We start from the raw sequence: 24,220 nt of genomic DNA, 5'->3' as shown, positions 1-24,220 counted from the left end.
TTACCTATATCTCCATCTCAGCTTGGCCAATTATCCTTCTCTGATCTTTATACTTACTAAGAGGAAGTGTAAGCACTGTGGTTAAGAATTAAGTTCTGAAATCTCATTGCCTGGATTGGAATTCTGGCTTTACCCACCTACTACTGGATGAGGGCAAGTTATGTAACTTTTCAACTAGTTTTTTACTGCATAGGGTTGTGAGGATTAAAGGAAAGAAAAATAAAAAGGGCACGCTAAATAAAACTTTGCTTTGGAATGTAGTAAGCACTAAACAAAAAGCACAGTTGCTATCATACTCCATTTATACTGCCATTTCTACAACTCCTAGAAATATCTCATGTCTCAGGGCCTTTGTATAAGCTTTCCTTTGTTTATTATCCTGTCAAGCTCACTTACCACCCTTTTGCAATATGGGTAGACTTATAAGTACTTGTTTCTATGTCTCTCTCCATGATAGCAGGAACCAAGTCTGACTTAGTCACCACTTTAACCACAGTGCCTAACGGTTCTTCAGTACTTAACAGTCATTCAATATTTATGGAATAGATGAATGAGTTAGTTACTGAAAAAGTTCATGTATACTTAATAGCAATCAAAAAGAAACAAAATCTCCTTTAGCCTCTCAATATGAAGGTATCTAACTACGAAAAGCCCCCCCTCCCAATGCCTTTGCTTTATTGACCTTGAATTGTACCAGGATCACTGCTAGGCCATATTGACAGGTAGCAGGTAGACATGAGCAGTAGGAACATGAAGTTAAGGGGATAATTCAATAGACAGGGCCTACATGCTGGTCTTTCACAAGTTTTCCTTGGAAAAGCAATCTACCCAAGGCCATTCTGGTCCTACTCTGTCTTAAGTCAACAGAGAATGTTACTTTTCCTTGACAAACAACCTGTCATATGTAGGGCTATTCTCAGAGCTAAGGAATATATGTCTGTGTTAGTCAGCTTTTCATTTCTGTGTCCAAAACACCCAACAAGAACAACTTAGAGGAGGAAAAATTTATTTTGGCTCAGGTTTCAGAGGTTCAATCCATGGTGGGCTAATTCCACTGTTGTGGGTCCAAGGTGAGGCAGAACATCATGGTGGAAGATCATGGTGGAAGGGTATGGTGGAGAAGCACTACTCGGTTCATAGTGCCCAAGAAATAGAAGGAAGAAGGGGCCACAGGGAGAATGAACCCTTCCAGGGCATGCCCTAGTGACCCACCTCCTCTAGTCACACTCCACCTGCCTACAGTTAACTCCCAGTTATTCCATTCAAATTAGGATGGATCAATTAAGTTGTAGCTCCCATAATCTAATAATTTTACCTCTGAATATTCCTGAATTAACACAAGTTTTAGGGGGAACCTCATAACCAAATCATAACAGTGTCCAAGACCTCTCCCTGATAAGAACACAAGTTACCCTGAAAGGGGACTTTTATAACCTTTATATATACAGACTCAAGATTCTCAGACTCAGGAAGACAGGATAATTAAAAACAAAGCCCAATGATCACAAAATCTATAAAACAAGATTATTAGAATGGGTCAACATGGGCCAAGGTGACTAACAGCCGCCTTTAGATTTTTAGCATGTCATTTTAATCTCATTATAATAGTAAAATTCCCCACCCCCTGATGATTTATATTGGGACTTAATAATCTGATGCAATTCTACTATCAGTCAAAAGAGGTAGTAGCTGAGTAGGGCTCTCTACAAACAGAACTAGAGAACAAAGCGGTTGCAATGTCACTTTCCTCCCTGAGATGACCCACCCCTTTAGGGTGTTTTTCCTTTCTCCTCTAACAAAATTTGCTCTACGTTTAATATGTTCTGTGTCTTGCTTGAAATCTCCCGTGTGGGGCTGGGATTGTGGCTCAGCGGTAGAGTGCTTGCCTAGCACCGGCGGGACCCGGGTTTGATCCTCAGCACCACATAAAAATAAAGGCATTGTGTTGAGTCCATCTACACCTAAGAAATAAATATTTAAAAAGAAAAAAAAAGAAATCTCCTGTGAGAACACAAGAGCCAAGAGACACAATGTTATCCAAATTGCCACTCATTTTGATGTTTGGTAATTTTGGAATTTTTGGCACAAGGCTGAAAAAGGATCTAATTTTACCTTTTTCTTCTATGTACAGAGTTTTAAAAGAACACTTTCATCCATTACTATTCTGATTAAATCTATTTACTCTAGCTTCCAACCCAACTTTTCTATTGAAATCATAGAAAGGTCCTTGGAGAACTTGTGATTGTACAACCTACTGCCATCTTTTCAGGACTCATACTCTACAAGCATTGTATGACATTGCAAGGCACTTCCCCCCTCTTTTAAATATTGCTTTTGTGGTTTTCTGATATCTATTAATCTTCATTCGTAGACTTCTGATTTTTCCTCCTTGATACCTTTTCCTGGCCTGATTAACTCAATATTGGTTCTCTTCTTCTTATCAGCTATACCTGGTGAGGTCCTCCACTTAAAGGGCTTCAGGAACTGACTACTCTTAACCTCCAGGCCTGAACTCCACTCATTTCCAGCCTACATGTCTTACAATCAGTTTGAAGTCACATATACAAACAAATCATTGTCTTGCCATTCCAATAAACTTTTCCTCCTGTAATGCCTATCAATCAATAATGATTTGTAAATCATTTCTTGCCTGCCCTAATTTAATAGCATCTTAAGTCATTTATCTAATAACTCTAATTACCAACACCCTCCCCACACAATTCATCTTCTGACTATAACTCAGCTCTTTTTCTAAAAAGATCATCTTTAGAGCAAGAGCTAGATAGAAAGGCAATAATTTAAAAAAAAAAAAACCTAAATAAAATTATATATCTGTTTTCCAGGAAAAACACTAACCTGATGAGCAAGGTTTAGTAGTAGCATCTCTGATACCCTGGGCTCCTCAGCATATTGGGACTCATGGGTGAAATATGCTTCACCTGGTCACTTGGGGAGGAGGGTGTTGGGAATGGAGACTCTCAGAGTTGAGAGCAGTTCCTTGGCCAGGAGCTGGCAAGACAATGGAGACCTCAGTCTGGGGTTGTGGCTCAGTGGTAGAGCACTTGCCTAGCACATATGAGGCATTATGTTCAATTCTTAGCACCATATAAAAATAAATAAATAAAATAATGATATTGTGTTCATCTACAACTAAAAAAATAAAAATAAAACAAAAATGGAGATCTCATTCACACAGCCACAAGGAAATGATTTCTGGTAACCAGCGAACTTGAAAAAGAACCTCTCACTCCAGGTGGGATTGTGGCCTCAGCTATCACTCTGATCTCAGCCTAGTAAGATCCTGAGCAGTGGATGCAGTTAACCCACAACTGGACTCCTGACCCACAAAACCGTGTGATAACAAAGACGTGCCATTTTAAGTCATGAAACTTGTTGGAAATTTGTTACACAACAAGAGAAAACTATACTCTTACTTACAAGAAAGTTGATTTAGTTTTCAGTAATATGTGTTAATTTAATGTTTCATTCACAAATATTTATTGATGTGTTACCATGTATCAGACAATGTATTAATTATGAAGTAACATTTATAATAAAATCAAATTATTTCCATTTTAAGAAAATACTGAAATACATATACCTATATATGTATATGTGTATATACATATATATGCATAAAAACTTATGTTCAGAAGAAAACCTATAAACTTGAATATTAGAAGAACATTTAAAATACCATAATGGTCAGATTATTAACTCTTCAGTCTAATATTCTGTTTCTGAAGGCAATCCCAAATAAAATTTCAAAGGATAGCATACTTATGCTTCAACTGAGATGCTGGAGTCACTTCATATCATATTATGATTTCAGCATTTTTGAATTTATCATTTAAATTCATATAGTCTATTTTTAGGCTATACCACTTATAAGGGTAATTAAGATCCATAAACTTATAGAAGAGCATATTAATTTTTTTTCTAAAATCCTCTCTTTTAGTCTTTATAAAGTATCTTCTAATTCTTTCCTTCTCTCTGCATAGATATATCTACTAGTCCTCCCATTAAAATGAAATAAACTCTGATTTAAAAGGAAAACATTTCAGACTAGATTTGTAGTCATATGTGGTTTGCAAGAGGCACACACAGAAAAGTGAAAGACAAAGCATGGAAAAAGATATACTATCCATACAAACTAAAAGAAAGCAGGTTATACAATATCAAATAATACAACATAAGCTAAAAAGTGTGATTTACTAAGTATCTAAAATATTTTTTCTTTTATATGCATACAACAAAGCTTATAAATCTAAGGAGAAACAAATAAATACACCATCATAATACTGGTCTATAATAACTGATCAATTAAGGAGATAAGTATCAGAAAGAATAGAGAAGATTTGAAAAAATAGTTTAAAATCTTAATTTTATGGATAGACATAGTATTCACTGCATTAATTGACTGAAATCATTCAGAATCCTTTATGTTCTAGGTCACAAAGCTAATTTAAACAAGTTTCAAAAACTGCTTTCATACAAACCACAATTTCTAACCACAATGCAAATGAGGTTAAAAAATAATTTCAATCTCACTCTTCCAGAGAACAGAAGAAGGCATGTGTTTTATTTAATTTTATGAGGCCAGTATAATCTTGACTTGAAAACCAGAAAAGGAAGACATGAAAAAGGAAAAATACAAAGCAATATTACAAATACGGGCTCATAAATCCCCAAACAGGTATTAACCAACAGAATCTTACATTATATCGAAAATGTATTAATTCAATGTTGATTTAATATGAGAAAACTAATTAAAGTAGAACATTAATTAAGAAAAAAGTATGATCTTAATACATATAGAAAACTCAACATCTATTCATGATTTTTTTTTAAAATTATAAAACTAGAATTGGAAGAGAATTTCCCTGACCTGATAAAGGGCTCTTATAAAACAGAACTCTGGAGAAGCATTTTGGGTTAACTGGGAAATGTTGATATGGTTCCTTTAATAGCAGGAAGCCAAATAAGAATGTTTACTATCTCTGGAGATCCTAGTCAGCGAAGCAGGACAAGAGAAAAGATGTTCCAGACTGAAGGGAAAGTATAAGCATATGGAGGAATGAGCCAGGCAGATGCTTGGGGAGTCAATCTAAAGTGACATCAAAACACGAGTAGGGTGCTAAAACATAATTGAAAATGTAGCCAGAAGGAACATAAGTTACATATTTACTAGATCTCTCCTCAGTGAAATTAAGGAATGTAGGTTGGAGGAACACTTAGATAAGCCATTTAGAATTGAGAAAAGAACCCTGCGGGCCTGCATGAGAAACACAGATGGTCAGTAAAGTGTCTTCTAATGAGAGCAGTATACAGTAACTCCAAGGATCATGTTCTGCTGAGAGAGGTGTGCAAATCTGAAGCTAGCAGTGGATTACCTTGGATAGAAAATGGGCTAGGCTGATTTTAGTAACAGTCTGAGTACTACTCCATCCTTCTCAAATATAGCACTTAGTTCTTTCTCTGGATGAATGTGGTGAAATAAAGGTAGTGTGTCCAACTACAACTAAAAAAAAAAATAACTCAACATCACTGAGTGAAAATTCATAGCCTGCTCAGGGACACTCATGCATTTTGGTGTGGTTTCTGTGGGAAGAAGTGGAGTGATGAGAAAGCGGACTTGAAGGCTATTGGGGAAGATGACACTGGTGAGGTCAGAAGACATAAGAAGTGTCAAGAGTCTGAGGACGATCACACAACAAGCTACATGAAGGATTAAAGGAAAGAAAGGGAAGAAGACAGGATGAAGGCCTTTCTAGCCCATAGCCTCAACCTGGCAAAAGAGGGAAAGAGAAGGGATGAAAAATGTTGTGATTTTAAAAAAGTCTTCATATTGATTTTATTCACAAATTTGTGATAGCATTTTTATCATATCCTTTTCTTTTCCAGGATAAATGATATTTTCATTGAGAATTTAAAATTTATTTTATTTTTTAATATTTTTTAGTTGCCAATGGATCTTTTATTTTATTTATTTATATGCGGTGCTGAGGATCGAAGCCAGGGCCTCACACATGCCAGGCAAATGCTCTACCACTGACCCACAATCTCAGCCCCTTAAAATTTATTTTAGATACCATTATATAGAACTTAAAACATTTCTCTTTTTAAAAACCAGACATACGGTAGGGAAGATTTTGCAAAAGAGAAGACGTGCCTCTTCCATTTATTTCCCAGTAAGGTAATATTCTTCCCTAGAAAAACAACTTGGTTTAATGTTTTTGATAGTAAATTTTTACCTTCTAATAAAAAACTCATGAAAAATTAAGCATCAAGATTTTTAAATTATTTTTGTCCTAGATATGTTACCTTCACTACCTATACAGTGTCACCAGAGTAAGTTATTATTAAAAACATATATAATGTAGGGGATATGCCTAAAGAATTCTTGCCTCTTGATTAGCTGTATTCAGCTTGTCTTCCAGGGCTTCCTTCAGGTTTTCTAGCTCTAGTTGAAGCTGATTTTTATCCTCTTCCAGGTTTAGTTTTTCCTTTTTATATTGTTCCTCTAATTCCTTAGAAAAAGAAATATTAGAAAATAAACAATATTGCAAACATTATAAACTTTCAAGATTCCAAGAAAGACTTTTCTGTCTTATATTTTGACAATTTTCAAATTAATCTTACCTTTAAACAGTATCAGAATTAACAGTGACTCTGCTCAATCCCAGTAGCTTAGATTCTATCATTCAATCATATATGATACACCCATTAAGTAGTTTTTTGAATAGAAAGAATATATAGCTGGTTTAAATTGTTATAGTAAAAAAACTGAGAAGTATGATTTCAATGATAATTTGATGAATAAAGAAAACATTACTATTCTCCAGAATTCAGAATTCTTTTAGGTTTACATTTAAACAAATCCAGTAACACTTCTAGAACCCAGATGTTTAATATAGAAATAACAGTAGAGTATTAGCAAGTACAAAATTAAGACACTGAATAGCAAAACCAGTAAAACTGATACTTACTCAAGACTACCTACTCTTTGCCAGGTGTGCTATTTAATACTTGGGAAACAAACGAATTAAGACATAGTGGCTGCCTTTAATAAGCTCAAGAATTAAGTAATATGAAAAAAATGTTCAACATCTCTAGTAATTAGAGAAACATAAACCAAAATTACTCTAACATTTCATTTCACACCAGTCAGAATGGCAGTTATCAAGAATACAGACAACAGTAAGTGTTGATGAGAATGCGGGGGGAAAGGCACACTCATACATTGCTGGTGGGACTGAAAATTGGTATAACCAATCTGGAAAGCAGTATGGAGAGATTCCTTAGAAAACTTGAAATGGAACCACCATTTGACACAGCTATTTCACTCCTCAGTCTATACACAAAGGACTTAAAATCAGCATACTATAGTAATGCAGCCACATCAATGTTTATAGCAGCTCAATTCACAATAGCTAAACTGTAGAAGCAACCTAGATGCCTTTCAATAGATGAATGGATAAAGAAACTGTGGTATATACACAATGGAATATTACTCAGCATTAAAAGAGAATAAAATTATGGCATTTACAGGTAAATTAGGATAGAGTTGGAGAATATCATGCTAAGTGACGTAAGCCAATCCCCCAAAAAACGAAGACTGAATGTTCTCTCTGATGAGTGAATGCTGAGCCATAACTGGGGGGGTGGGGTGGAATATGGAGGTAGGTACCTTGATTTGGCAAAAGGGAGGGAGAAGTGGGAAGGATACATGGGGACAGGAAAGATGGGTGGAATGAGATGGATATCATTACCCTAGGTACATGTACAACTATACATATGGTGTGACGCTACATCATGTACAACCAGAGAAATGAAAAGTTCTTCTGCAATTGTGTACAATGAATCAAAATGCATTCTGCTGTGATATATACCTAATTAAAATAAATAAATAAATTTTAAAAATCAAGTAATTAAAGATATTAGTTAGAATTAGACATACAGAGAGGGTACAGGAGTATATGGATGGGGAACTGATAAGGTTGTTTGGTAGGGAAACCTTTAGAAAGAAAGCAATTCCTAAGTATGGTTTAAAAGGGCTACAGCAGGAAGGAAAAGGAGGTGGAGTAAGAAGGGAATGCAAAGGCAGAGGAAAAAGCAAGTGATACACCATGGAGGCAAAAAAGAGCAAGGAATGTCACAAGACATTCAACATCCTTACAATGTGAGGGGAGTAGAGTAATAAATGGATCCAATTTTAGGGTACCCATGACAAACTGAGGCGTGGTGATATCTAGGAGTACTCACAGGACTCCTTGTACAGTGGCTCTGAATGATTAAATCAAAGTACAACCAGCAAAGGGAAAGGAATGTGAGCTGAAGTCTATAGGAGACAGGCAAAGCTCCAAGAACCCTTTCACATTGAATACAATTTCGTAGCAATTTGTGACAACTCACTGTGAAACGCTGTCTACCAGGAAAGTTCATGAAATACTTGCTACCCAGGTTTTTGTTAGCAGCTGGTCACCTATGATCTGGCATTGTATGCATGAACAGTTTAGATACAATGAGTCATTCTTATGAGAACCTTGCTGAAATCTTAAATTCCAGATACCACACAAGAGCTGCTTTGCCTTTCTAAGGCAGTGCAGTCTCAAGCTTGCATGTCAACTCCTCTGCTTGGGTTCTCTGTGTACTCACTTTCAGGTGGGTGAACTAGTTAGGATGAAAAACATAATCCTTTGGGATAACTTAACAATGAGGAGCAGAGAAGTCATCTTTAGCTAAATATTCTTTAAAAACTATTCTAGGAACATGGTTTTAGCTTAGACTCAGACAAGCAAGAAGGCAGGAGAGAAATGAAGCAGCAAGTTACAAATAATTATTTTGACCAAAGAGAAGAGTACAAATAAGGCTACCACAGATGTTTTGAATATGCTCACATATAGGAAACATCAAGTAATCTTATAGCAATCATGCTTTAAGAAATATAAGTGGGTTAAGGCAGGCTTCTGAGGTGGCCTCAAAATATAATGCATAAAAGAATGATTAAGAGTAAAATAATGAAGTAAAAATGATACTGATAAAAGATAATTTGATTCTGGCACTTAAAGCAATATAGAGATATAAAGACTAAAAGCAAGACACACACCATTTAAATGTTCCAATAAGAAAGGAGAAGGGTACAGTGAGAGGGATACTGAAATGAAAAACAATAGTAAAAGATAGCTATCAAAGAAATTACAGAAGTAGCAAGTACCATTTATCATTTTACAATAAAATCCTGAACATCCAGAGCCACTCAGCACACATGATTAAAGCAGCACACATCAGTCCTGGAATAGTGAGTGTGCATAGAGTACTAAGTATTTAGCTATATAAATACATAATAGTAAGCTTAGGCAGAAACAACATTCTGAGAGAAAGTCTTACTTGAATTTTTAATTTTTAAGGTCTTGAAATATTTTTTCCAACTAGTTGTGACACAAAAGGAAAGAACACTGAAGCAGAAGATCTAAATCCATATTCCACTTGTTCTACTTACCATGTTTGTGGCTCTGCATTTGGGTTTATTAAACATATTATACTATCTGTATAATAAAAATAATAGTAATCTCCAAATCTTGAGTATTAAGGAATATACTGTAGGAAAGCTCTTTTTAAACTCCAAAATGCTACTATATATAAGGTAATAGTCATCATTAATAAATGCCTACATGAGGTGGTGTTTAAATGTCTTGGAGTTTGGGATACATGAGACCTGAGTTCAAGGCCTGAGTTTCATTAGTTGCACATGACACATGACTAAGCACATCCCATCTTCAGTAAAATGTCCTTAAATGAAAAAATATATGTACAACATCATGGCAGTATCTGCCACATGATAAGAAATACTAATAACCAGTATTTTTTCATCATCATGTGCTAGGATATGTCTGGAAACCCAACACTTTATCTTGAGCCTCAGAGGAACAAATATATCTTGAGCTCAAGGTAATGTGGCTAATAAGCAAAGAGCTCCATGTAAGGCCAAAGTCTGTCATATATTTCATTTTTTTTTTACTGTGCCAATACTGTTACGTAGAATCATTAGCAAGCTGACGACTTAGTTGAGGAAGAAAGAAAAAAACACACAAAAATAATTTTCACAGGAAAGGAAAATAGATGCTTTAACTAGTTGAGGCTTCCTGAAGGGTACACTTAGTTGGTTGTCTCATGAAGAGACAGTTCAAGATCAAAGACAGTATTTCTACTAAAACAACAATGCCATATATCAGTTCAATAAACTATGTACCATGTCAAGAACTTCATGTATGATTCTATTTGAACTATGATTTGAAGAATGATTATAGGACAGGAACCATCAAAATGAAGCAAATTATTCTGCTATAATATAGGCTATGTTGGATTTCTCATCGGTTTACAACACAATGATAAACTGAATTTTTACTTACCATTTGCAGTTTTTTCTTATCTCTAATTGCATTGCTGTGGACAGCCTCAATCGCCATATGGTGCTTCCAGGCTAATTCTTCCAAAGTCTTAGAATGGGCTTCATTTAATTGAGTCATCTCTCCTTCCAATCTATTTTGCAGGTTTTTTAACTCCATTTCATAATATTCTTGCTGAGTTCTCTTTGCTTCATTTACTTTCTAAAATTAAAACAAATAAAGGTCAGTAGTTTCTATTACCGCTATTAGTATTTGAACACCTTACAAATATGTAAACTTGAATAAACTGAATGCTATGAGATCTACTTTTGAAATATAAGAATAGATCACTGGTATACTCAGAAAGTAACAAGGTGACAGAGGTAAAATAAAATATTTTAAACCAAGAAGTAAAATATATCATTATTAAGTTAGACTCAAATATAAATCGAAAAAAGGAAGTTTAAAAGAGATTGACCTCCTGTATGTCAAAGTAGCATGCAAAATGGTTCACTCATTACCATCTCAAGTGATACTATTCAATAAAATTTTGAGTTCCAATTGTATATCCTTTAAGCACTCACAAGTCTAGTGGCAAAAAAAGTTAAAAGACACTGAGAATTTTATAAGTCCTATGAAAGGGGTGTCCATCATGTGTTGTGAGAATACACAGGAACGGAGCTTAACTGGATGGAAGGCGAAAGGTTGTGTGTATGCACATATATTAAGTTGTTGAGAGAAGGAGAAAGGAAAGGATGACCGAAACTCCTACATGGTACTATGGGTATCTGAAAAAAAAACAAATAAATATTCAGCAATGACTCTACAAATAACATCTGACTTATTTAATCTAGAAATTTGATTTGCTGATATATGAATTTTCAAAACTTAATGCTTGTCATCCTTTTTAGTTGTATAAAAATTTCCTAGGTGTATGTGTAGACAAACATGGTGGCATATACCTATAATCCCAGCTACTCTGGAGGAAGAGACAGAGGACAGAAAGTTTGAAGTCAGCCTGGGCAACTTAGTGAGATCTCAAAATAAAGTTTAAAAAAAGGGCTGGTGATGTAGCTCAGTGGTAGGGTGCTTGCCTAGCATGCTTGAGGCTCTGGGTTCAATTCCAGTATTGAAAAAAAAATTAACACAAAAAGAAATCTGATTATAACTAAATGCACCTTCCATTGAAATCAGAGTTCACTCAGTTTCTGGCTTGAAATAGGTTGAAATGTCTTAAGTTTTTATATTCTAGATTATTACCCAAGTATTTTGAATATATACATATTATGGAATACTCTAGCTTTGTAAATTTCCTCAAGATAAAAATAAAAACAACTGCAGAAGAAATGCACTGTTGCTGTGGAAGTAGGAGTAAACACTCCAAATACTTTAAATCTGAAAACAAGCAAAACTGACCTTTCTCCCCTCCCCTTTTGAGGTAGGGTATCTTATTATTCTTTACCTTCTCTAGTTCCAGGATTTGCTGTTTCTGCTCTTCATCCAAACTTTGAGTTCTGCTTTGCAAAAAAGCTCTTTCCTCCTCAAGCTGAGATAATCTCTCATTGGCCCTTGATTTTTCTGATTCTAAATCTTTAATTGTAACCTCCTGGGTCATTTGAGTTGCTTGAAGCATTCCAATATGACCTATGCCCCCCCCAAAAGAAAATCCTTTCAATTTAGAAATCAGTTACTGTGATACTAAACAGTTTGTATTTAATTACACAATTGTACTTTATACCTAAGTAAAATAAATTGGTCTGCATGTACAATTTTTTCTTTGGTTTCTTCACTGTATAAAATGGAAATATTTACCATGGGAATGTTTCTTATCCAACTAAAATAATTTAAATTAGAAAGTCCATTTTCATTTCACTGAAGTTGCTCTCTGTACCTAATAAGTTTCTGCCTTGTCTTTTTTCTTTTTTAAGATTGTAGGCTATACAAGCTGAAGTAGAAGCAACTCTTCATTGGTTCATGTAAAAGACTCCTGGGAGTAAAACAAGGTAAGAGGATGCACAGACTAACACTATGAAGCCAAATGAGCAATTTGTTCTTTTCTAATTTCTTCTTTTTTCTAATTTTAACAGAGAAAGAATTTATATGCAGGGAACAAAGGTGGCAGATAGCAGTTTCGTTGAGACTGAATTTGTTTTAGACAAGAGACTGATTAAAAAAACAGGTAAGAACAGCAAAGTTATGAAAGAATAAAATAAATGGCAGTGAAAATGTATGGGGAAGGGGAGGAAAACGAGAGAGCAGATGTGAATTTGAAAACAGCGGCTCATAGAAAGCATGGTTTAATGCAGTGGTTCTCAAAGTACCAGCAGGACCAACATCATGTGAGAAAAAAGCCTGCCCCAGACCCAGTCAAAAACTCTTAGGGATGAAGCCAAGCATCATTGATTTCACAAACCCTCCAGGTGATCCTGATGCATGTTGAAGGTTATTAAAAATTAGTACTTTGTGGGAAGAGAAATCTGTGATTTATCAATAAGCCAATGAAAATCAGAAAAGGTGTTAATCAGCTTTGCTGGGCACATTAAACACTACAACAAAACACAACTTCGGATCTGACATAGGTCAGCTACCTCCTCTAGTAAGGGCTATGAAATGAGCAACTCAGCCACTTGAGAATGGACAATTCAGTTTTAACATGTAAAACAATCCTTAATAACAAGTCAAATTAAAGTTGCATATAGTTCAACTGATTTAAATGCTCTAAAATGTAGGCTTTTAAAGGATGAAAGTCTTCTTAGAATGTTTGATTTTTCTTTTACTGCTTTATTTACTGGTAATTTTACCAGCTAAATCTTAGTTTTTCTACAAAAATATATTCCTAAAAATCATTTGCTTCTTATGGTTCACTAATAAGATAACAGAGTCCTTTAACATAGAATCCAAATAATTTTAAAATATTAGTAAAATGGGGCTGAGGTTGTGGCTCAGAGGTAGAGTGCTCGTCTAGCACAAGGCCCTGGGTTCGATTCTCAGCACCACATAAAAATAAATAAGTAAAATAAAGAAAGGTATTGTGTCCAACTACAACTAAAAAATAAATATTTTTTAAAAATATTAGTAAAATGTTTAAATTTTAAATCATAAAAAATTGTTAAATATTCAAATTTTGTCTTGAAAGAATATTTTAGTGTTGGTTTTAGCTGAGCATTATAACAAATTATGGTCAGACATACTGGCTTTGAGGACAAGATCAGAAGCTTGCTGTTGTAGACGTTCTCTGGCAGCTGCTAGCTCACTTTCCACTTCTTTGTGCTTGCTTAATAAGGCCATTTCTCCCTCCTTGGCATCATCAAGCTGTTTTTGAAGAACCTAAGAAAGATTGAAGAGACATATTAAAATGCAAAAATGACACTAAGCTAAATCCTTTATTTAAATTATAAGCATAAGCTTTCTCTTGTTGAAAAGTCCTACTTAACTATACCTAGAGTTTTAGATCTATCTGTACACAATGGTGACATTTATAACTTTTTATTTGCACAAATTATATGCCCCAGTCAGGAAAGACTATTCTACCCTTTCTAATCCATTCTATGCTACATAGATATTTTTAAAAGTTTTAAACTTTCTATGTTAATGAGATAAAACTTGTGGAGACTTTTAGCTATTTTCAAGAACTATTAAAACAATTAATTTTTGTTTGATGGGCAGACCATTGGAAGAGGAAAGAAAAAACATAATTAAACCCTAAGCCCAATGTTTTAACTCTCCCAAACTGCTTAGGAAAATATTAACATGTTATTTAAATAAAATACCTTCATAAATAATCTATAGAATTTTAAGCTTATCTTTTTAGGCCCTAGATGTCTGAGATTCTGACAGAACAGGTTCAGGGTAATAAAAATCATCACTTCATTGATTTTTCTCACAAAGGAAAAAGCAAAAATGGAAAAAAGAAAAATTTAAATTATGAGAATGCAAAGAAGCTGATCCTAAACTAGCTAGGGTGCTCTCCAGTCTACAAAATAAATATATTTAAAAGAGAAAAGAGAAAGAATTCATGTGTGGAATACAACTCTTGACTTACCTGAACATTGCTCTCTGCTGTGGCCAGTGCCATCTGCAGTTTTTGGCACTTGTCAAGAAGACTGCCAGCTTCATCCTGAACCATCTGTAATTCTGTTTTTAATTTTCCTATGGTTTTTCGTAAAATTGCTTCTTGTCCCTGAAATTCTTTTCGAAGATCAGCTTCTTTCTCTTTGCTAGCCTGTAAGCTTTCTGCTGTAAAAAGCTGTGACCTTTTCAAAGTATCAAGTTCACGTTCATAAAAAGACTGAGCTTTATTCAACTTGCCTTCATAATCTTCAATGAGTTTTTTCTTTTCAAGCCTTAGCTCTTCAAGTGTTTTGTTTAAGGCCTCCACCTCCAGCCTGTGTAGTTCCTCTGTCTTCTCCAGCCCTTTGTTTACTGAGGCACTGTGATCCTGCTGTGACTTTAACAGCTCTTGCATCTCCCTTCTGTGAGCAGTCCGCAAATCTTCCAATGCCAATCGTTTGTCTTTTTCAAACTGTATTTGGAGCTGTCCAAAGCTCCGTAATCTTTCTTCAAATTTCCTTCTAATTTCTTCAACTTCTCTAGACATGGTTACTATGCGTTGGACATGCTGGGCTTCTGCACAAAGTTGCATGTCCTCAACTCTGTGCTTATACGCTTCAAATTCTGTTAAAGCCTGTTGCTTCATTTTTATATGATCTTCTAAGGATGCTTCTAAAACTTGAATCTTTCTCTTAAGCTCTAACTCCTCTGTTACTTTGCTTTTATATTGCAATATTTTTTCTCTTGTTTCTGCAAGAATTTGTTGGATTTCTTCTTCATGAGCATCTTTTAGGGCTTGAATTGCAGATTCATGCTCATCATTTTTAGTGTTCAAAGCATATATTACCTGTATGGTTTTAAGGGAGAAAAATGAGTAAACCATATTCTTTTACAACCTTAACTTATTCTTTCATTTGGATTGACTTTTATGCACATAATATTAGTTATGGTAAATATTAATATTTACCATGAAACCTCAAGTTTTTTACTCATAAATTGATTTGCTTAGAAATTTCTATCTTAGCACAGACTTTTAAATGATGATTCAAAGCATTCAAAATTAATCATGTTGTACTACAAATTAAATTAAAGCGGGAGGAGGAAAGGAACAAAGGAGACTTGACTAAAAGAGAATGGGAGCCCTGGTCCCTAAGTCTTCCCCAAAGCCTTTTATGTCTGTTTAAATATTTTAAATTTCCTTTTTCAATTCTTTAAGGCTCTAGAACACTTCTATTTACAATAATGAACAAAATCTGCTATAAATGGAAATTTCCCTTGTTTCTTTAAGAGATCCAGTTTCACTCATGGAATTTATTCCCAACTTGGGCTGGTTCCCCTGTGCCTCCACAAAACGCCAGTGAACAGAATTCCAGTTTGGGGGAGCCCCAGATATACAGGGCCCAAAGGGGTTTGGTCCTTTTCCTCCTGTCCTGTCCCTGTGTTCTAGAGCATCCTATGGGCATTAGAGTCTGATCCCAGTGCATTGGGCTCAGCTCCTTGAACACCTATGTCCTCTGGCACATCTTTGCTCACCACACAGTCTGAGGTTTGTTTTTAAAGCCGATCCTCTTCTTTTTCAAGTTGGTGGTCACCTTTCAAGATCCAATTAGAACATTTCACATATTAAATGCTGTGATTTTATTCACTGTCTAATTTTTCCTCTGCCTTCAAAAAAGCCGATTACTAGAACCAGAGTGCTATGGGGCTAGGTCTTTACTTTCCTTTTAGTCCCTGTATTTTAATGATTCCATTGAGATTTCCCCTATTTTATTCCACATGACAACATAGTCCCTATACCGTAACACTCTCATCCCTCCTCTCTGTTCCCTTCATGCCTTCTGTCATACCACTGTGGCCAAACCATTTAGTACATGGATACTTCCATGACAAGTACTTAAGACTTAGAGATGTGCCTGATTTCTCCTGAAGCAAGAATAAGTAAATACTATATAATCCAACAAGAAGCTAAAAACTGGTATCCTGGATACCTGTTTATTTTAGTGTGATCTTACTTTGACTTTAGAAATAAATTCTAGCACCAGATATCAGGAACTGGTTAAAAAAATAAATAAATAAAAACTAGGATGCGAAAGTTTAAATTTTTGTAGAGAACTCATTCATGCAGCCTGGGAAAACTGAGGCAGACTCACCTGTTCTCCAAATATCCCTGATAACTCCTGACCCTACTTGCTGAATACAGGCTGTCATTTTTCTTGGATTGCCTACCTTGCAGAAGGCATAATACAGGCAGGGCAGTTCTACCCCACTGCAGGGGCTCACTCTCAGCACATATGACTTTGCTTTCAGATCCAGTACCCTGTCCATATACTCACTTGGTCTGCTGTAACTATTTTAAGATGCAATCATTAGAGGCCATCTATCTTACATAGGAAAATATGTGCACAGAAGAAAAATAAGTGCTGATTCAGTCTGCTTTTTTTTTTTAAATCCTAATTCCAAATCCCAAATTATGTCCCTAATGAGCTAACAGAAATTCCATGGAAGACTCCTTTATCTATGCATTGAAGCTTAAAGATAGTCTATAATCCAAAAAAGTTGGGTGGCTTGCTATTCCTATCTCCTGTGTTCATACTTGCCTAAGTCAATGGCCAGAAAAGACTGGAAGGGTCTGTGATACTGCAATATAATAAGAAATACACATTTGGTCTCTGCCCTTGGTTCCTAACATAGAGCTCCTAGACCTCCTAAACCCCTTGGAATTTCCTAGGTGATAGGACAATCTTTTGTTCGAAGGAGGTAACCTTAGTAGGATGCAAGACAGCTTGAGGAGCCAAATATGTGATAAGAGTACTGGAACTTTCAACCACATCCGCACATCCTGCTTGACCTCCAAGGAGAGGAGAAAGGGCTTGAAGGTTGATTTCATTAGTAATGATCAAGGATTTATCAACCATGCCTACATAATAAAGCCTTCATAAAACTCCAAAGGACAGGGTTTGGAGAACTTCTACATTGCTGAACACATGGAGGTACTGGGAGAGTGGTGTGCCCAGAAAGTTTTGTGCCCTTTCCCATAGACCTTGCTCTATGCATCTCTTTTGTTTGGCTGTTATCTGTAGTATTTTAAAGAAAAGGGCAAATGTGTTTCCCTCGGTTCTATGAACCACCCTAGCTTTATTAATTGAATGCAAGAGTGGGGAGTGGGAACTTAAGATTCAGAGCTTGCCTGTTACAAGTACAGGTCACAACTTGAGGCTTGCAAATAGCATCTGAAATGGGCATAGTCTTGTAGGACTGAACTGTCAACCTGTGGGATCTGATGCTATCTCCAGGTAGTTAGTATCATAACTGAATTGAATTATAGGACATTCAGTTGGTGTACACTGGAGAATTGGTTGTTCATAGGGAGAAAAACCATATACATTTTGGTGACCAGAGGTGAAGAGTTCAGTACAGAACTAAGTGTGAGAGTAGAAAAAACATTTTGTTTTATACCAAATGGAGTCACAAAGAAAAAAAAAAGCAAGTCAACCAGTCAGAGAGGAGCCCATTTGCCAGAATACCTGGGTAAAGCTGGTGTAGACCTCTGGCCTCAGGACTTTCAAGGGCAAGTCTGCACCCATTGACACTTTATCTTACCACAGGGAAGAAAAATAAAATTCAAAGACATAAACTCCCAAGAGAAAAGCAAACCATATCTTTAGCACCTTGCTCCGGGAAATGATCTTGAAAATGACCAGTCCATGGTGGGATTCCTTATTTGGCGGAAGAAATGAAAGAGGGAGGTAACATGTGAGCTTCCACTTGTAAATGACTTATTGAAACCATATACATTTTGATGACCAGAGGTGAAGAGTTCAGTGTAGAACTAAGTGTGAGAGTAGGAAAAACATTTTGTTTTATACCAAATGGAGTCACAAAGAATATCCTCTGATATTTAATTTCTCTCCAACCTTTTAATAGTCAGCTGAAGCCTACCTGCCTGCCTGACTGCCTTCCTTTCTTTTTTGGTATTGGGGATTGAACACAAGAGCACTTTACCATTAAACTATATCCCCAGCCCTCCTCATTTTTTTTTTTTTTTTTGAGATAAGGTCTCGCTTGATTGCTGTGCCTTCCTTGAATTTTCAATCCTTCTGCCTCAGCCTCCCCAATCACCAGAATTTCAGGTGTGCGCCACCACACCCTGGCTTGGCTTATCATTTTTTAATATCCAGCATGTTCATTTCTTTATTATTATTCTCTCTAGAAATCCAATAAATATTTGATTAATTAGATTGGAAAAGTCTTGATAACAGGGTTGGAAAGATATATGAGGATGTCTAGAAAAGAAACTAAAGATATAAAAGAATAATGGCACTCAAAAAAAGTGAATAAAGGCAAGGTGCAGTGGTGCACGTCTGTAATCCCACTGGCTCATGAGGCTGAGACAGGAGGATCATGAGTTCAAAGCCAACCTCAGCAAAAGTGAGGCAATGGGCTGGGGTTGTGGCTCAGTGGTAGAGCTCTTGCTTAGCATGTGTGAGGCAATGGGTTCTATCTTCAGCACTACATAAAAATAAATAAAAATAAAGGTTCATCCACAACTTAAAAAAATAAATAAATAAAAGCGAGGCACTAAGCAACTCAGCGAGACCCTGTCTCTAAATAAAATACAAAATAGGACTGGGGATGTGGCTCACTGGCCAAGTACCCCTGAGTTCAATTTCCGGTACCTCCCCCACCAAAAAAGGGTAAATAAAAGTGTGAAATTAAAGGGGACACATCAACATGGAGTTAAAAAGAATAGAATTTACACAAAGCAAAAAGAAAAATGTAACAACTAATACAAAATAATGTAACAACTAATACAAAAATAATATAGTGAAGAGTTTTATTTCACCTTAAAGTCTAATCTAGAGGCTGGCAAACTATAACTTCAAGGCCAAATATGGCCGCTGCTTGTCTTTGTAAATAAAGTTTTATTGGAGCAAAACTATGTCCAACATTTACAAAACGTTTATGTATTGCCTACAACTGCTCTCACACTATATGAGCCAGAGTTGAGAAGTTACAGAAAAGATCATTATCAATTTCAATTCTATATGTAGGCAAGTCACCTTAGTCAAAATTGGTAGCCAAAAATTAAAAAGATGAAAGAGTGTAATTTATACTAGCTTTGTTTATTCTCTACCAAAACTTCTAGAATTTCCTCCTCTAAAACTCATACACTGAAAAAAAGAATTATGTGATTCTGAAAGTATATTACCTAAAAGAAGCAGAAATTCATAATGAACACATATTAGTATCTTCCAGGGAAACTAATATTTAAATGTTTGTAAAAACTTAAAAAGAACCAATAAAAGGACGCCAAGCATAATAAATCATGATGACCATTTGAAATAGATCATTATGAAGTTACATTATTTTAAAATGAGATTACTATACATGAATTTTCAAGTTATGTTTAACTGGATATAGTATCTTCTAGTTGTTCATATTTCAATATAAATTAGTATTTTTCTCTAATTACTATTTCTCAGAGCAATGTAATATAAAAACTCCCCATGTTCTTTGAACTCACAGAAGATAGGACTTGAAGTAGCAGAACCAACCCAAACTGGATTATTGACTACAGGTAAATTTAATTTTTCCAAGCTTCAAGTTTCTCAAATATTAAATAAAAATTGTACTTATTCTATCCTAGTGACACTGTTGTTAAAAGATCAAATTTTAAAAATGATAGCATATGAATTTTTTAAAAGCATAAAGCAATAAAATATAGTAAATCTTCTTTCTTGGTTGCATTATTTATTTGTTGAGAGAATGAGACTAAAGTTAAAAGGAACTTCAGTAAGTAATTGTAATTATCCATAAAATTGGCTATTATTTTCCAAGAAGGAAAAGGAAACTCTCTAAAGTCTCTTTTCTCTTTTAAAGTATTTTTTGAAATATTTTTTTTCAAAAAAAATTGTACATGGACACAATATCTTTATTTTATTTATTTATTTTTATGTGGTGCTAAGAATTTATCCCAGTGCCTCATGCATGTCAGGCAAGAACTCTACCACTGAGTCCCAGCCTCGGCCTCATCTTTTAAAGTATTTTAAAAGATACTATAAGACATTTGCAGATGAATCATCTAAGCAATTTCATGGTTCCATTTTATGTCAATAATGGATAATTTAACTACATATTTCAAGCTGAATAAGCAACAGTAATTTTTATTTTTTCTATGAAGATTTTCAGATACTTTTTCCCAGAGGCAGAATGAGAACAATTCTGAATGTGAGTTTTTAAATTGCTACTTAGGTTAAAATAAGTAGCTTCTGAAAAGGTTTTCATTGTTGGCTGCTATGGTCTGAATTTTATTACTCCAAAATTCATATGTTGAAGCTCTAACAGGGATATGATAGTATTTGAAAATTAGATTTTTCAGAATGTAGTTAGCTATAGATGGAATCATGAAGCTGGAAACCTTGTAATGGGATTAGTGTCATTATAAGACAATAAACCAGAGAGCTTGTTTCCCATCTCTGCCACATAAGGCCAAGTACAGAAGATGGCCATTCGCAAGCCTCATTGGGAACCACCTTGATCTTGATTTCCCAGCTACCAGACTGCGAGAAATAGATTATTGTTGTTTAAGCTGTAATATAGTACATCTCTGAAGCAAAATGTGCACTATCAGCTTATTAACTTAAAACAACCTAACTGCTGTATATTATATCAGCAGACTTACCACACTGCTAAAGTAAGGGAATCATTGAGTAAGTGTTGGTATAACCACACAATATACCATGAAACCAACAAGAAATCATCCCCAAAATAAATAGCACATTTTATTTTAGAAGAATATTTTATATGCAAGAAAAAGTTTACAATAAAAGGTAAGTATAGCTGAAAGTGGTGGTACATGCCTGTAATTCCAGATACTCAGAAGACTGAGGCAGAAGGCTGGCAAATCCAAGGCAAGCTAGGCAACTTAACAAGATCTTGTCTTAAAATAAAAAGGACTTGAGATGTAGCTCATTAGTAGAGCACTTGCCTTAGCATGTGTGAAGTTCTAGGTTCAACTCCCAGTACTGAAAAAGAAGCAGGGAGGCTAAGGATGTAAAGGGGGCTCAGTGGTAAAGTAACCCTGGGTTCAATCCCCAGTACTGTAGGTGGTGTAGGGAGGACAAAAAAGGCAAGTATACAAAGCTATATACAATAAGATATAATTTTACAGGGGGAAACTAAGTATGAATATATATATATATTTAAATGTGTGCATAGAAATAAACTGAAGTTTAGGGCTGGGTTGTGGCTCAGTGGTAGAGTGCTTGCCTCACACACTTGGGGCACTGGGTTTAATCCTCAGCATGACATAAATAAATAAAAAATAAAGGTATTGTGTCATCTACAACTAAAAATGTAAAAAAAAAAAAAGAAATAAACTAAATTTTAACTATGAAGATTCACTACTCCTATCCCTTCAATAATTAATGCATGCTACACACACACACACACACACACACACACACACACACACCCCTTCCTTAATTCCTGTGATTTCTCAAATTAGAACCTCACAATAAAGACTAACTATCCCCAGGTGGGGTGGTACATAGCTATAATCCCAGAGGCTCGTGAGGATGAGGCGGGAGGATCCCAAGTTCAAAGCCAGCCTCAGCAACTTAGCAAGGCCCTAACACAAAATAAAGGGCTGGGGATGTGGCTTGGAGTTAAGCCAGGGTTATATCCCTCGCACCAAAAAGAAAAACAGGAATGAAAAACAACAATGAAAGAAGAAAATTTAAGGAATATTCCTTTAATAAACAATGGAGCAAGTTTCCTCAAAAATTAAGCACTGAAATAAAATTGATTTATAAAAATTACTTTCCCAGATCTGCCCACACCGGCCTGAGTGGGACCCAGGCTCATAGTAGGCCCAGGTCCATCTCGCCACTGGCAGACACCCACCAGAGCCCAGCCTCCAGCACCAGATTGCCCCTTCCAACCAGCAGACTACCGTGGGAGGTCAGGCCCAGACCAGATCTGCCCTTACTGACTTGTGTGGGACCCAGATCCAGGGTAGGTCCAAGTTCGTCCCCTCACCCGCCACCTGGAAGCCCAAGCCTAATCCACTTCCATCCTGGGACACTGCAGTCATGGCCATAGCCTTCCCCACACAGTAGCCCCTATCTTTTTGAAACAGACAGGGCCTAGAAGCAGCTGCATCTCAGAGCAGGCATCCCAAAGACAGTGTAAGGCCCACCCTTTCAGCCCCATCTCTGTAAGACACTGCATCCATCTTAGGGCACCCCACTATTATTTTGAGTTACCTCGGCTATTGCCGACACCACCTTTAGATGCAGTAGCATACACTGAGGGACACCAGCAGGGTGTGGAAGCTCAATATCAAGGTGAGGTACAGACAATCTGCATGGGTACTACAAGAATATAGGGAAGAAACTATAATATCTCAGATTCACACTGCAAGAAAGGAAGACACATAGACAACATGAACAAGTGAGGAAAGTGCCCCAGACAAACCAGAACACTGTAACAACAGAACCCATGGACAGCAAAGTTGATGAAATGTCAGAGAAGGAGTTCAGAAGGTTCATAATTAAAGTGATACGTGAATTAAAGAATGACCTAAATGAGCAAATACAGGCAAAAATTGATCATCTAAAACAAAGAGATATGAGAGCAAATACATGTAGCAACATATTCTTCAAGAAAGAGATAGAGACCCTGAAAAAAAAAAAGTCAGAAATCCTTGAAATGAAGGATACAATAAATCAAATAAAAAAATAAATAGAAAGCATAACCAAAAGACTAGATCACCTGGAAGAAAGAATGTCAGATAATGAAGACAAAGTATACAATCTAGAAAATAAAGTTGATCACACAGTAAAGATAGTAAGAAACCACGAACAGAACATCAAGAATTATGAGACAGCATCAAAAGACCAAATCTAAGAATTATTGGGATAGAGGAAGGAACAATCTCTTCAATGTGAAATGAAAAACAATGATGAAAATCAGCAGAGGGATGTATTACTATAAAGGAAAATCTAATCAGAGGAGATGCTAAGTCACATTAAATACCAAAAACAAGCAAAAATGGCTGGGAATACAAATCATGTCTCAATAATAACCCTGAATGTTAATGGCCTAAACTCACCAATCAAAAGACATAGACTAGCAGGATGGATCTCACACACACACACACACACACAAACAAACAAACAAACAAAAAAACCGACCCAACAATATACTGCCTCCAAGAGACTCATCTCAAAGGAAACAACATCCACAGACTGAAGGTGAAGGGATGGGAAAAATCATACCACTCACATAGACTGTGGAAACAAGCAGAGGTTCCCATCCTCATACCAAATAAAGTAGACTTCAAGATAAAGTTAATCAAAAGAAATAAAGAAGGACACTACATACTGCTCAAGGGAAACATACACCAACAAGGCTTAACAATTATAAATATATATGCCCCAAACAACAGAGCATCTATGTTCATCAAACAAACTCTTCTCAATTTCAAGAGTCAAATAGACCACAACACAATAGTTTTGGGTGATTTCAAAACACCTTTTTCATCACTAGATAGATCTTAAAAAACAAAAGCTGAACAAAGAAATTACAGAACTCAATAATACAATCAATAACTTAGACTTAACTGACATATATAGAATATTTCATCCAACAAGAGAATACATTTTCTTCTTAGCAGCACATGGATCCTTCACTAAAATAGACCATATACTATGCCACAAGAAACTCTTAACAGATATAAAAAAGTAGAGATACTACCCTGCATTCTATCAGATCATAAT

At 35.7% G+C, this 24,220-nt stretch overlaps 1 protein-coding gene across 3 annotated transcripts in view; it reads right to left on the bottom strand.

Moving 5' to 3' along the window:
- Nucleotides 1-24,220, bottom strand: part of Fam184a (family with sequence similarity 184 member A) — a 118,609-nt gene that overhangs the window by 54,202 nt on the left and 40,187 nt on the right. For 2 of the 3 annotated variants that reach the window (XM_027953034.2, XM_027953035.2), the window contains exons 1-5: nucleotides 14,431-15,141; nucleotides 13,580-13,715; nucleotides 11,851-12,032; nucleotides 10,413-10,610; nucleotides 6,408-6,530 (exon numbers count right to left, since the gene is read on the bottom strand). In XM_027953034.2, coding sequence (XP_027808835.1) covers nucleotides 6,408-6,530; nucleotides 10,413-10,610; nucleotides 11,851-12,032; nucleotides 13,580-13,715; nucleotides 14,431-15,084 — 1,293 coding nt within the window. In that variant the 5' untranslated portion in view covers nucleotides 15,085-15,141. Of the gene's footprint in view, nucleotides 1-6,407; nucleotides 6,531-10,412; nucleotides 10,611-11,850; nucleotides 12,033-13,579; nucleotides 13,716-14,430; nucleotides 15,286-24,220 lie in introns of those variants that run through there. The other variant, XM_027953033.2, reaches the window with a different exon arrangement.

Source organism: Marmota flaviventris, chromosome 6 (genome assembly GCF_047511675.1).
Source record: "Marmota flaviventris isolate mMarFla1 chromosome 6, mMarFla1.hap1, whole genome shotgun sequence".
In the NCBI taxonomy this organism is placed as follows: Eukaryota; Metazoa; Chordata; class Mammalia; order Rodentia; family Sciuridae; genus Marmota; species Marmota flaviventris.
The sequence above is the reverse complement of the archived record's forward strand: the minus strand, read 5'-3'. Positions and strand labels throughout refer to the sequence as shown.